Raw genomic sequence first — 12,657 nt, forward strand, 5'->3', positions numbered from 1 at the left:
CATCTCTCATAGAACTGCTGAGGTTATTCTGTAAAAATAACATATATAAAGTACTTTTCATATCATTGAATAAGCAATGCTGGTTAGAGTTGGGGGCAAATGCCATGCTTATAATGTCTGATAATTAAGTTCATGAACTCATCCTAGAAAAAGTGCTATATTCTCAATTGTTGAATATCATCAGTACAGTCAACTTTGAAGTTCTTCCCTTGGGAAGTTATACACTGATGCCAGCACCTAGGCTACTCTTCAAAGCAATTTGGAACTCCTTTTCTGGAATGGCCATCAAGACTGTCATTGTATTACCCTCGATGTCCTAATGTCATCAAAATGTCCTCCTTTCAATATTTTCTTTGTCTTTTGGTAAAGAAAAAAGTCACTGGGGGCCAGATCAGGTGGGTAGGGAGGATGTTACAATACAGTTATTTGTTTACTGGCTAAAAAAATCCCTCATAGACAGTGCTGTATGAGCTGGTGCATTGTCATGATGCAAGAGCCATGAGTTGGTGGCAAACAGTTCAGGTTGTTTTCATCTAACTTTTTCACACAGTCTTTTCTTCTGTACTTTCACAGTCAGCCAATGATTTTAATGTACAATTTGACAGATTTTTGCAATGTTTTCATCAGTTTGGCTCAATACTGTCTGCCCTGACCTCTCTTCATCAGTGATGCCTTCTCTCCTCTCAGAAAAACATTTAATCCATTTGCACACTGATATTTTCTTCATGGCATTATCCCCATAAACCTGGACTACAATATTCTTGATTCTACTTTTACTCTTGCCAGGTTTAACAAGAAATTTAATGTTTGCTCATTGTTCTAATTTAAGCTCCAACATTCTTCTGACAGCACACAAAAGCACACAACAATGATAATTAATACCACTCAGTAAGACACCACCACAAGTCAATAGGAACACAACTGTAAGACACTGATACAGGAAACCTCACAGAAGTGTCATGAGCACTGGGCAGCAAGTTCACAAAGTTAATTGTTAGATCTCGTATTCATTATGGCTCTTGCCCTCCCTCTGGGGACATCCAGCTCAGCTGCTGCTCTTCCATACACAGCCACTGGCCATTTCTTACTCACTGAGGTCCTCTGCTTGGTAGGAGGAAAGAAGAACTTACACCTCCCTAAGGGGCAGCATGTCCTGGGGTGACACCGTTTTGGGGAAAACTAGGAGACTCAGATGATTGCTTCAGAGAAGAGAAGATGAGTCCTATTGCCAGCCTTGCTTTCTCATTTGTAAGATAAGGGAGCTGGATAAGCAAATATGTAGAGTCCCTTCCTGGTTGCAACATTTCTATCCTATTTCGTTGCTTAGCTAAACCGGTAAGTAAGGGGATAATCCCAGTGCAAAGGGTTAAACTGGGATTGTGGATTCTGTGCAATTTTTTGTAACCCACCTTCTTTCTTCTGTTCCTATAGGAAACAGATATTTGGCTGGATTTCCCATGACTGAGAGTATCTGCCAAAGCAAAGCTTCCCTTGAATTCCCTTGAACACTGAGGCAATAAATGGTTTTGTGTTCACTGCCCCACCACCACTTGCAGGCACAGCCCACCGTGAAAGCGCACTCACATTGCAGCAGCGGTTCTTTGCCTTTGAGGTAGAGCTTAATAGCTTCTAACTGAGACAGATGATGGTGCTCAGGGTGCAGGTCAGTGTTGCAATAGGACCTAAGAACATGATACAGCCGAAAGAAGAATCTATGAATATTTACAGCACCTCCCTCCTTTGCCTTTGAAACAGGAAATCTGGGGAACAGGGCACAAACAACTTGAAATCAAAGAGGGAAACAAAAGATGTTAATGCCAATGAAGGACTTTTAATTCTTACCATTCATCTGCCAAGGACACATCAGGGTGTTCTAAATCGTGCAGGCCTAAAGGTCAAGGAGAAGGAATTAATGAGTAAATTAATTAACTCCTTTTCATCCTCCTGTATGCTTCAAATATTCTAGAGTAGGGCTGTCGGGTGGGCTAAGGGTAGACATCAACTCCCAAGGGACCTGTCTGGGAACGGGTGCTCTGAGCAAAGCGCACAAGCTCACTCCCTCTTGTCAGGCAGAACCCTCTCTTCTCTGCACCTCCCTCAGGCAGCACTGCCCCCTGTGCTGCACCTGTGTCCCAGGAAAGCCTTAACTCATTCAAGATAAATGAAACACTAAGAGTCCTGAGGGATAAGCTTAATAGGACCATGATTAAGAAACACTGACTCTGGCGCCCCACATAGTCCGAGTTGGGAACTGGCCTAGGCCACTCAACTGTGTGATGTTAGCAGGTTACTTTACTTTTCTAAATGTCAGTTGCCTCATGTGCAAAAGAGGAATAATAATAGTCCCAAACTGATGGGTGGTTGTGAGGGTGAAATTATAGGTTAAAGGAACAACATGAAATTGTCAATACTCAACTGTCTTTGACCAGCAAAAATTACTAGTTGTTACAGGATTCTAAGTAAAAACGAATCATCGGTCTGGGAAGGTAGCTAGGGGAGCTGGGGCTTGCAGAAAATCCAGAATTTTTTATAGGCTGCTTCAGACTCCCCAACTGCAAAATCAGTTCCAGTCAAAGATTTATCTACACAATGCTCTCTGCCTATATTCCACAGGAACTATAGATGAGACCCTGAAAATGTCATTGTTCTATAACTCTATCACCTCTGATTTTGGGCATTTCGATAAAATCACATCTACCAATGATAGATAATGCTAATGATAATGACATACACTCTAAATATGATACACATAAAAGATGCAAAGTTTCAGAGGAGATTCAGAAAAGGAACAATTTCAGCCAATAGAACTATGCTCCATAACTTCAACCTCAGGATGATACCTTACATTTCTTTTTAGCAAAATCTACCCATTTGCCATCTTTGTAATATCTGGTGTTGGCAAAGCATGTGGAAAATTCCTACATTCTGGAAGGATGCCTTCCTTATGGAAAATCCTGTAGAAATGTAGTTGTCAGCCCCAAGGAACTCCTCCCTTCTCTCTCTCTGAGAGCAGAAGAGAGCAATAATCATGCCATGGCTCTCAGAGTTGACAAGACCCTCTACTAGTTAGCCCAAGGGGAAGCAGTGTTCTTAGGCTCTGTGACTCAGCAAAGTTGGCAGGAGTGTAAGTCCTTTTATTTACAGAAGACCAACAGAGAGAGGAAGATCTGACCTCATTTGTGTGGATAACCAGACACTCTCCCCCTTGCTGAGGGTTCAAACTAATTTCTTGCATGGTGGTTACAGTTAGTTCTGAAATTCTCTGCATGTGACTCTGTAGCCTAACAGCTGTGGAACATACAGGAAGAAGAGAGTGACTAAAAATACGGTCCAAAAGACAATGCAAAACAACTGTGAGAGAGAGAGAGAAGGGGTGGGAGAAGAAGGGGGTGAAGGAAAAGGCAGGGAGGAACAGGTCCATGCACAGAGAACTGACTAAGAGGACAGACACGGGACAGGTAAATCGCCCCTTCATATCCTCTCCTTCCATTGTTCTGACCACGAGTTCTTTCCTCAGCTTGACCTTAGATGCCTTAGACATGAATTTTCTGGCTTCATGAATAGTGATGTCCATAATGCCAATATGACCCACAGAGCTGGAAAATTCTAGAAGTTAATTCAAGCTATCTGAGAACACATCCTAGACAGTGTCTTTCCCATGTCGCAAGGCTGCCTGTTTTCTCTTGTAAGTCTCCGGGAAGACAGCCCGTGTGGTGAGCTCTGTGGTGGGCATGCTCTGGGCCTGCCCATTTCACTGAGCCTCCCTACTCTGCTTTTTCCTTTGTAAGATGTAGGATCACTTGGGAGACAAAACAAACACCTGTGACAAGGTGCAGGGCTGATCAGCCATCAACCAGAAGGCTGTCTATGGGACATGGCATCTCAGGGATCGCTGCTTCCATTCTTCATTCCCTGCCACATCACCTGACTGAGCCATGGGTGGCCCAGCTTCTGCAAGTTCATCACATTCTTTTGTACACAGTTCTAATCAATTAAAATGTGGCTCATAACTGATCTTCCTATTCTTGGCCATTCTCCTTGGGGAGAAAGAGTAGTGGTCTGGTCCCACTTTCTCTGAGGACACACAAAATCCCAGGCACAGACTGGGCAGTAACTCACTCTAGGCAATCTGGGAAGCAGAGCCCTTCGTAAGATAATGCCCACCTCTCCCTAGCAGCTCTTGATACTGGAAAAGGTCTGAACTATTTGGTTTGGGGGAGATGAAAAAACAGTGCATATGTGACAGCTATTTGGAAGTTTAAAGAGCTGTAACAACTGCTTTTGTTTACTGGGAGTTCACTGCGCATCCATGTTTTATGAACACCAGAGGATCTGGGAACCTAAAGGTACCATTTACTCCTTCTGACCTATGTAAATCCGATTTAAATGGCCACTTTCTCTTTGGAGCAGGGCTGCCATGAAACACAAATATAATTTGTGGCTCAACTATAGAGGAGACCAACGTCCATTTTCCACGTCCATTTTCATTTGGGTTTGAGTTTTTACATTTATTTGTATTTTCTCCTGGTACTGATCTTTACCTATGAGAAGGATATAGTTGGTGGATGATTCCTATGACTTGTCTAAACAACTCTGTTGGTTGCAGAATATAAATAAATTAAATCACAATTTGCAGAATCTAAGTAAATTAAATCACAATCACTAACAAAGTGTTCCACCACTCTGAAACCTAGCTAAGCACAATAGGTGATATCATATGACATTTCAGTCAAATGCCCAACAGATTAGCCACAGGTTTGGACAGATGAACAAGTTCCTTAGTTGACCCCAAAGCTGGCTCTGAAGCTTTCTTCCCACATTATAGGATAATAGGAGCCAGGGCAGCATCTTACCTTCTTCAATGGTTACATTCCCGCGGAAGAAATACTTCCCATGGCCTCTGGAGAGCGCCACTCCTAAACTGTGCAGAGAAACAGAGCAGAACTTGAAATTCATGGCATTGACTGGAATAGACTTGTCGGCTAACAGTTTTTATTTCCATTTTCACATTTCCATTTCATGTTCTGTAAACAAGTTTCCCAACAGTTTACTTTCAAAACTCCCCTGATTATCATTGGTGTTGGTTTCTCTTAGGTTCAATCAGCTGCTTCACAGTAATTTCTGATTGGAAATGCTAGCAGCAATTGCCCACTCTTGTGTGTTTTTCTAAGAGTGGTGGCAAATTAGTGGCCCTTCCAGAAAGCCTTTCTCTCCTATGTGCCCTCCTTTTTATACATCCTTGCCCTACATTCAACCATATATAGGTGTCTCCAGATCCTAGCTTTTGGGACAAGGGAAAATCAACCCCTTCTCATGGGCAAAAATGAAGACTTCCACTATCACTGGAGTGTAGCCACCGCCTGTGTCACAGGCTTCTTTGCACAATCCTCTCACTAGTCTAATATGTTTTTCACACTCACTGGCTTGATTTAAGCTCCTAAAATAAGAGGATACATTTTAAAAACATAGTCTCTCCATTTGGCATATCCGCTTAGTGGTTCATGTGTTCTCGACTGCGCTGGTTCTAAATGAAATACACTCGCGAGCCTTGGCAATCTATGACAACTAGGCTACAATTTACTTTTTGGATTAATCGATTGTCAGTAAACTCTTTCTCTCCTTAGCTTTGTGAGATACTAGTCTAGGAACAGGAACTGGTGTCCAACACTACCCTACTGCAATAGTTTTTTTTTACGGAACATGTTACAACACTAGGTTACTAGTAGCAGGAAAACTTTAGAATGCCACATACACATCTGAAAGCAGGCAATGAGGCAAAACCATTTTTTCAGGACTGTTACAAAGAGAAACAACAGGATTCAAAGGTAGACAAGCACAGAAGGACAGTTCAGAGAAATTGAAACGGAAGCACAACATGTGTGGATGGATATGCTACCTCGAGGTTTGAAGGATTGTTTTTTGGTCATGGAAATAAAAAGCGAAATGGGACTCATGAGGCAGCAAGTTAGATGGTTGAGGACCCTGGTAACCCTCTGAACTCGCCTCCACCCTTAGTGGGAACCCCCAAAGCTTATTTGCTTGATAATGAGATGCAAAGCCATGACAAATCGAGTGAGCTCTCCTAGGTGAGCCTGAACCATCTCCCCCCTTCTGGAAAGCAAAAACAAAAGCAGCCTGGGAAAAGCCCCTTCCTCACTCTTTCCAGCCTTTCGGCAGGGTGTTTGGTTATCTTCAGATGATGAGCTCTGAGAGCGCCAGCAGGTTTTGTACAAACACAACTGATGGGTCTGATGGAATGTCCATGTATTATGGTCAGCTCTACCTGAAAGGGGTACCCTTGATGTCTGTATAATAGTAGTCATTTGTCATCACCAAAACCCGTTTCTAGATTGAAAAAAAAAAAGTCGTAGAGAAAAGAAAACATGGTTAGTCTGCTAGGTGAAGTTTTCAGAAATAAATAAAAATAAATGGACACACTATGATCAGGTTAACAATACTACATGAATCTTGTTTGAGATAAGTAAAGACAAGAGAAAAATGATCTCAGCGAAAGATATTTATTCCAGATAGAGCTTTCAAAGCTAATTTTTCACAGTGGTTTGTTTTAAATTAAGCGGCAAGAATGTTTGAGAAAAATGTACCCCTTTGTCCACTGTCTTCTTCACCTCCATGGAAAACTTCCCCGTCTTTCGATTCACCATGGCATTTCTTAACTACAAGGAGAAAAGAAAACCGTGTGTTAGTTCTTCTCTGGGTGATGTATCTGGATACCTCTCATGCTCAATCTGGGAGCTCATTTGGTGGCTTGTACAAAGCAGAGCTATGAAAGGGCTGGGTTGCTTTTCCATCAAGCCTTAGGTACTTTTGCAGTTCAGTCTGCATTGTGCACTCAGACCTGTAAAAGAGAGTTTCTGTGGGATAAACACCCAGCTGCTCTTGCATGATGTGAGAGGGGCAAACAACACCACGTAAGTCACTTTCAGCTTCACTGTGGGGTGCTCACGTAAGCCTCAGGACGACAACAACAACAACAACAACAACAAAATAGCCTTATGATGATGATGAATCCTAAGAATCAGAGAATGAACTTCCAGCAATCGGCTAAAACACTCATGAAGCAAGAATGTCTCTGGGGACAAGTTACATTTTCAAAAGTATACTGATTGGCCAGGGAGAAATCATTTTCCAAAACATAATCAAGTTAAAGATATTTTTCGACACAGTAGTTAAAAAAAAAAAAAAAGAAAAAAAGGCTAACCCTTTGGAAGATAGAGATTTCATAGCATGAATCATCTTCAAATGTTCTCTGAGAAGTCCGGGCCAATTAACGGCCTTGCTGATGGGGCAGTGAACAGGAGTGACCCTGTGCCTGATTTTTGGAGGTCCCATCTAGGAACAGTGGGCCTGGCTGTCCTCCCCCACCCCTGGCTGACCTTGTCTAGTTATGTGTGGCCCTTCCCTGAGTTCAGAGGAGGACAGCAGACATGCTGATAAAAGATGTGCCGTCTTGGGCACCAATGAAAGACAACCGAGAAGGCCATTTAATGGAATAGGAGCAAACGCTGACATGCCACAGCCTGTCAGGAAAGGCTCTTTCTCAGCCCCATGCCTTGTTTTTTTTTTAATCCTTTCCCCTCTTTTCTCCTTTGAGGAGCTTGAATAAGATCTGGCTGATAGAAAACTTCATGGCTTGCAGGCAACCTGAATTTGATTCGGAGCTGTCTAGATTTGGGATCTTCTGTGAGAGAGAGAGTAAAAGCGTAATTTTTAGCTGGAGGCATGTATAAAATAAAACATATATTTTACTCTAGATATTTTTTAACAACACATAATGGGCATTTCTGGAAATATTTTCCCATTTTAACTTTTGTGGTTTTAGATGGGGAGAGCTGGTCCTAATTAAGTCTACTTTCTAACTTTTAAGAACGGCTCAATTTATCTTTAACATGGTTTTCATTTTTCCTCTCTCTGGTGCCTGCCTAAAGCCATTTGGGACCTTCCCCTCTCACATTCCCCAGGCAAGTCAGAGATTAGGTAAGCTTCTCCGTGCCACCCCACCCCCAACTCCCACTGGTACAGAACAATCAGTGTGAGGGGCCTGGGAGGATCCAAGGCCAGGGTCACTAATGCCTCTTCCAGTCTTGACATTTTCTTAAATAACAATGAAAATGGATTATACTTATTAATCACCTACTTATGAGGTGGGATAGCAGTGTAGTTAAGAAATGACTCCAGAGCCAGAGCACCATGACCTTGGGCAAATCACTTACCTTCTCTGTGCCTCAGTTTCCTTTTCTGCAAAATAGAACTAATGACACCACCCATCTTATTAGGCTGTAGTGAGGATTAGATGAGTCAATATTTAGAAGAGTGCCTGGTATGTCCTAAGCACTGAGTAAATGTCAGCTGTCCTCTACTAGCACCACCACAGTCATCAGCGTGTGTATCAGCTTCATCTGCAGTATCATCTTCCTCACTTTTACTTGGTGCCAGACACCTGTCAGTAGTTTAAGGAAGTGGGATGCAAACTCCAGTTTGTATGACACAGATGCTCATGTTTTTCCAACTTTTATGACTTGTTAGCCGTATCAGGAAAACACACCTTACTCTGATGATGTACCTCTGTATCTCCTATTTTAGTAGATTTCGTTGCTTTTATTTGCTGTTTGTGAACCACTAAATAGATTTGGTGGCCTCTCTCCCAACTCCCCAGGTTGAAAACTCCTGCTCTTGACCACCTGTGGGTTGGCACAGAGTGAAAAGGAAGCAGCCTGAGGTAAAGAGAGGGAACCCAGGATATCGAAGTTTAAGTTCTGCTACTGACACAAACCAGCTGTCCTGTGACCTCCCTGTAGCTCGGTTTCTTCATCTTTCATTCACGCTGCCAAAGTGCTCCTGAGTGAGGACTCCCAGACCCCAGCGATCCTGTCAGGTGTTATAAAAACTGTGGGTATCAGATTCTCATGAAATTCAGATAATATTGATAGATACTATTTATGGAGCTCTTACTTTGTTTTTAAATCCTCAAAATTGCCTTGCAAGGTACCACACCATTATTAGCACTATTATCCTCATTTTACAGGTGTAGAAACTGAGGCACGGAGGTAAAAAGCTTGCCTCAGGAAACATAGCCTTTGCCTGTTGAGCCCAGGCTCTTAACCTCTGCCTCCCAAATAAGGAAAGAAAGCAATTGGACATAATTCAGTATTTTATGTCATCAATATAAAAATAATGTATTGCTATTTACAGATTTAAAAAAGAAAAAGTTCTTAAAACTGACTATGCAGTCGAGGTTCCCAGGAGGCTTCTCCACAAGCTTTACCTGCTGTAGATAAGGGCTGATAGGAAGGAAAAGGGGTTTGGTGATTTCCCAATAGATTAAAGAATAACCTTTGTAAAGGCATCATGCATGTCACCCTGGGTTCTGGGTAGCAGAGGAGCTCCAAGCACAGGAAGAGTGATGGAGAGTAGTGATGCTATCCGTCTCGGCCCGGAGCACGGATCTAGCAGTGCTGCTCAGAGCTGGCCACAAATCCTTTGACTCTGTCACTGCCTGAATCTACAACAGTGAACAACTGGAAAAATAAGAATGGCCTGGCAAAGGAAAATTTCCAAACAAGTTTTGGTGTGTCCATATGTTAGCATACGATGTGGCCATTAAAAATCACATGTGTGAAGCTGTTCAACTTAACATGCAGTCAAGGGAAGTATCGATGATATGGCTTTATTTTTTTCTATCAGGTATCAAGTATCTGCAAGTGTGATAATGCAGGGACGATGAAAGCAGCTTTCACCACAGTATGGTCAATAAAATAAAACGTAAAATCTCCTCAAGCTGAAAATAATAGTCTGGTGACAGTGACCAGCCTCTCCGGGGCCCGGCCTTGTCTGGTTCAGATGTGCTTCTCCGGAGCCCCTGGTGAGTATGTCCTTCTTTTGCAATGCTGAAGCCAAAGCCGCTGGGATGACACTCACAGCACCGACTTCCCTACCAACCATGTTACAGCTGTGGACATAGGAGGCCACACATCCTGTGTCACGGTTGGCCTCCTGCTCTGACCTCCCAAGTTAGACCTCATTCAGGAAGCTTTCCCCGAGACTCATTAGCCACCTCAGGTTGTGAATATCAATATGTAATAATAACTTATTCTCCTAACGGTGTCCACACTAGAACACGAGCCTCACCCTTTCTAGTGCACAGGGAGTCCCTGATGACATGCGACCCTGGACAAGATGACAGGTTGGAGAGGAAGAGTGATGTAGTGGACAAGCAGGTCTGTCCTACCAAGCATTCAGCTAACATAGGAGACACACTTGGGCGCCTAGGTTCTCAGGGAAGGCTGTGCTTGGTTTGAGAGTCCAGGGCTAAGGCATGAACTGGACAGACAGTAGAGAGGGTATAAAGAAAAAATGAATCAAATGGCCAAAGGTCTCAGAAATATGCCCCAAGTGAAAAGGTTTATAGCAGGGCTTTGGGAATGAAAAGATTCAGGGGAAATTTTCCATCAGAGTCATCATGGATAAGAAGAACTATGAGTTGAGTAGAGGGAAGTAGAAAAAAATACTGCAACAGAAGGGATTTCAGTTGGATTCAAGGATCTTTGGGGTGGCGTTCACAACAGTACTATGTGAACAAACACGTGCTTAGCAGCTGCTATGCACAAAATACTCCCATCTTTTCTGCATCCCTCCAGGGAGGATCACTCACTTTTCTGCATCCCTCCAGGGAGGATCACTCACACACTCTGAGGCACTGAAATTGACTTTTCGAGGACTCTTGAACTCAAGGACTTAAGTGCTCTTCTGTGGAAGACCAAATGTCAAGAGCATGGCTTTGTGGGCCAGGCTGCCTGAGCTGGAATCCATGCTGTATGCCCTTGGACCACTACAGCAATTCTTTGCCTCAGTTTCCTTACCTGTAAACTGGAGATAGCAATAACGTAAAAGAATCACTTTGAGAAATAAATGAGGTCAGTCATATATAGAATTAGTATGTAATTGGCACGTAGGAAGAGTTTAACACGTGTTAGTTATTGTTTACATGAGTTTTTCTATTTATACAAATAATCATGTTCACTGTGGAAAGCTTGGGAATGACTAAGAGGTAATAGGAATAAAACAAAAATCATCCTAATTCCTTTAGTCATTTCTGGGAATTTATGGTCAAAGGATAAACATCATTTTTAAAGATAATTTTTCCTTCCCAGAGGGAATCACCAGTGTGGATCCCCCAGGCTATGCATGACCCACTGCTGGTTCATGGGTCTCCCAAAGATCTGTTCTACTCATTGTGTTGTTGATGCAATGGCTAATCATCCTGAAGATGGGGACAGAAGTCCTGCTCATTCCCCTCTAATGGGTTCTGATTGTCTCTTTTATCCCTTCTTTTAACTTTAGCCCATCTATTTTGTATGTGTTTTAATACTATCAAATAATAATAATTACCAAATATATGTGACCTTACATCATTTTTTGGAAGTATGAAGGGCCTGTGTTATAAACGTTGTCATTAACTTCAAGAGCCTAATTGTCTAAGAGAAATAGGATTCTCCTCTCCAGAGGGTCTCTGCAGCTGGTAGACTCTGCTTGTTTCTTCCTTATTGGGCTCTACTGACATTGCCTGTCCCAGATATTGACCCTAAACACCTGTCCTCTTCTACTGGGATGCAAATTCCAAATAGTTGGCTGCAGATAAGCATGTGGGATTTCAGAATTCACAAAGCTTTGGGCAGCTACCAAAATCCACCAGTCAGTGAGGTGACAATCCCCCAGAAAGAAATGGTTGTTTGGGTTTTCCTAAGTCAAATAGGTTGATAATGAAGGAGTTCACATTTCAAGTGCACCATTCTCCTGAGGTGACAGGAGACCCAAATCAAACAGGGAACCAGAGACCAATCTGTGTGGCAGGAGAGTACTAGATTTGATTTAGATGGGGTAACTGTGAACAAGGGCAGCCAGAAACCAGCCCTGTGGGTCAGATCAAGGTGAAGAACATGAACCTGGGCATCTGATGGCTACAGCCTTGATGAGAAACGCAAACAGGATGAGATAAAAGGTGCTTCCAAACCATGATTAGGACAAGGAGATATTAGCTCCCTGAAAATTAGCTGAGATTAGAGTGAACTGAGCGGGACATCTCTGGGCAGCCTGCAAAGGAGGAGTCAATTTGGTGCTAACTAGTAGAGGGAGGCTTCCTGGCCAAGGGAACCTGAGGGCAAGGTAGGTGTGACCGAGTCTGCCCTCCATGGTAGCTAAGATAGAAAAGAGGAAGGGATCTGGAAGCACATTGACCACAAGGGTCAAGCCCTCTGGGAAAGAAAACGGAAAGATCCAGTGAGGCCAAAACAAACCAGAAATAAAGCAATGGACAAAGAGAAGTTGGACGAGGAAAGACAAAGATTCATGAGACAAGTTAGCATCTATAAATCCACAAGACAGGTATTCATGAGGGGTCACCTGAGCATTGATGGTGATGATGAGAATTACACTAACAATGGCTACCCCTCGGAGAACACTCTGTGACCACACAGCAGTGTAAGCACTTTAATCTCTTTCTACATATTAATACATTTAATCTTGACAATAGCTCTGTGAGGTAGGGACTATTGCCATCAGACTCATAACTGGGAAAAAACAAAAAAGAAAGCAATGAACAAAATCTAAACCTGAGGTTCAGAGGGCATAATCAATCACCCA

At 42.8% G+C, this 12,657-nt stretch overlaps 1 protein-coding gene across 2 annotated transcripts in view; it reads right to left on the reverse strand.

The window, feature by feature from the left end:
- CACNA2D3 (calcium voltage-gated channel auxiliary subunit alpha2delta 3) overlaps positions 1-12,657 on the reverse strand; it is a 913,362-nt gene that overhangs the window by 186,615 nt on the left and 714,090 nt on the right. For both annotated transcript variants that reach the window (XM_053599985.1, XM_053599984.1), the window contains 5 exons: positions 6,603-6,674; positions 6,284-6,345; positions 4,854-4,921; positions 1,843-1,888; positions 1,585-1,682 (listed from right to left, as the gene is read on the reverse strand). In XM_053599985.1, coding sequence (XP_053455960.1) covers positions 1,585-1,682; positions 1,843-1,888; positions 4,854-4,921; positions 6,284-6,345; positions 6,603-6,674 — 346 coding nt within the window. The remainder of the gene's footprint in view (positions 1-1,584; positions 1,683-1,842; positions 1,889-4,853; positions 4,922-6,283; positions 6,346-6,602; positions 6,675-12,657) is intronic.

The sequence above is a fragment of the Nycticebus coucang genome, chromosome 8 (assembly GCF_027406575.1).
Source record: "Nycticebus coucang isolate mNycCou1 chromosome 8, mNycCou1.pri, whole genome shotgun sequence".
Classification (NCBI taxonomy): domain Eukaryota; kingdom Metazoa; phylum Chordata; class Mammalia; order Primates; family Lorisidae; genus Nycticebus; species Nycticebus coucang.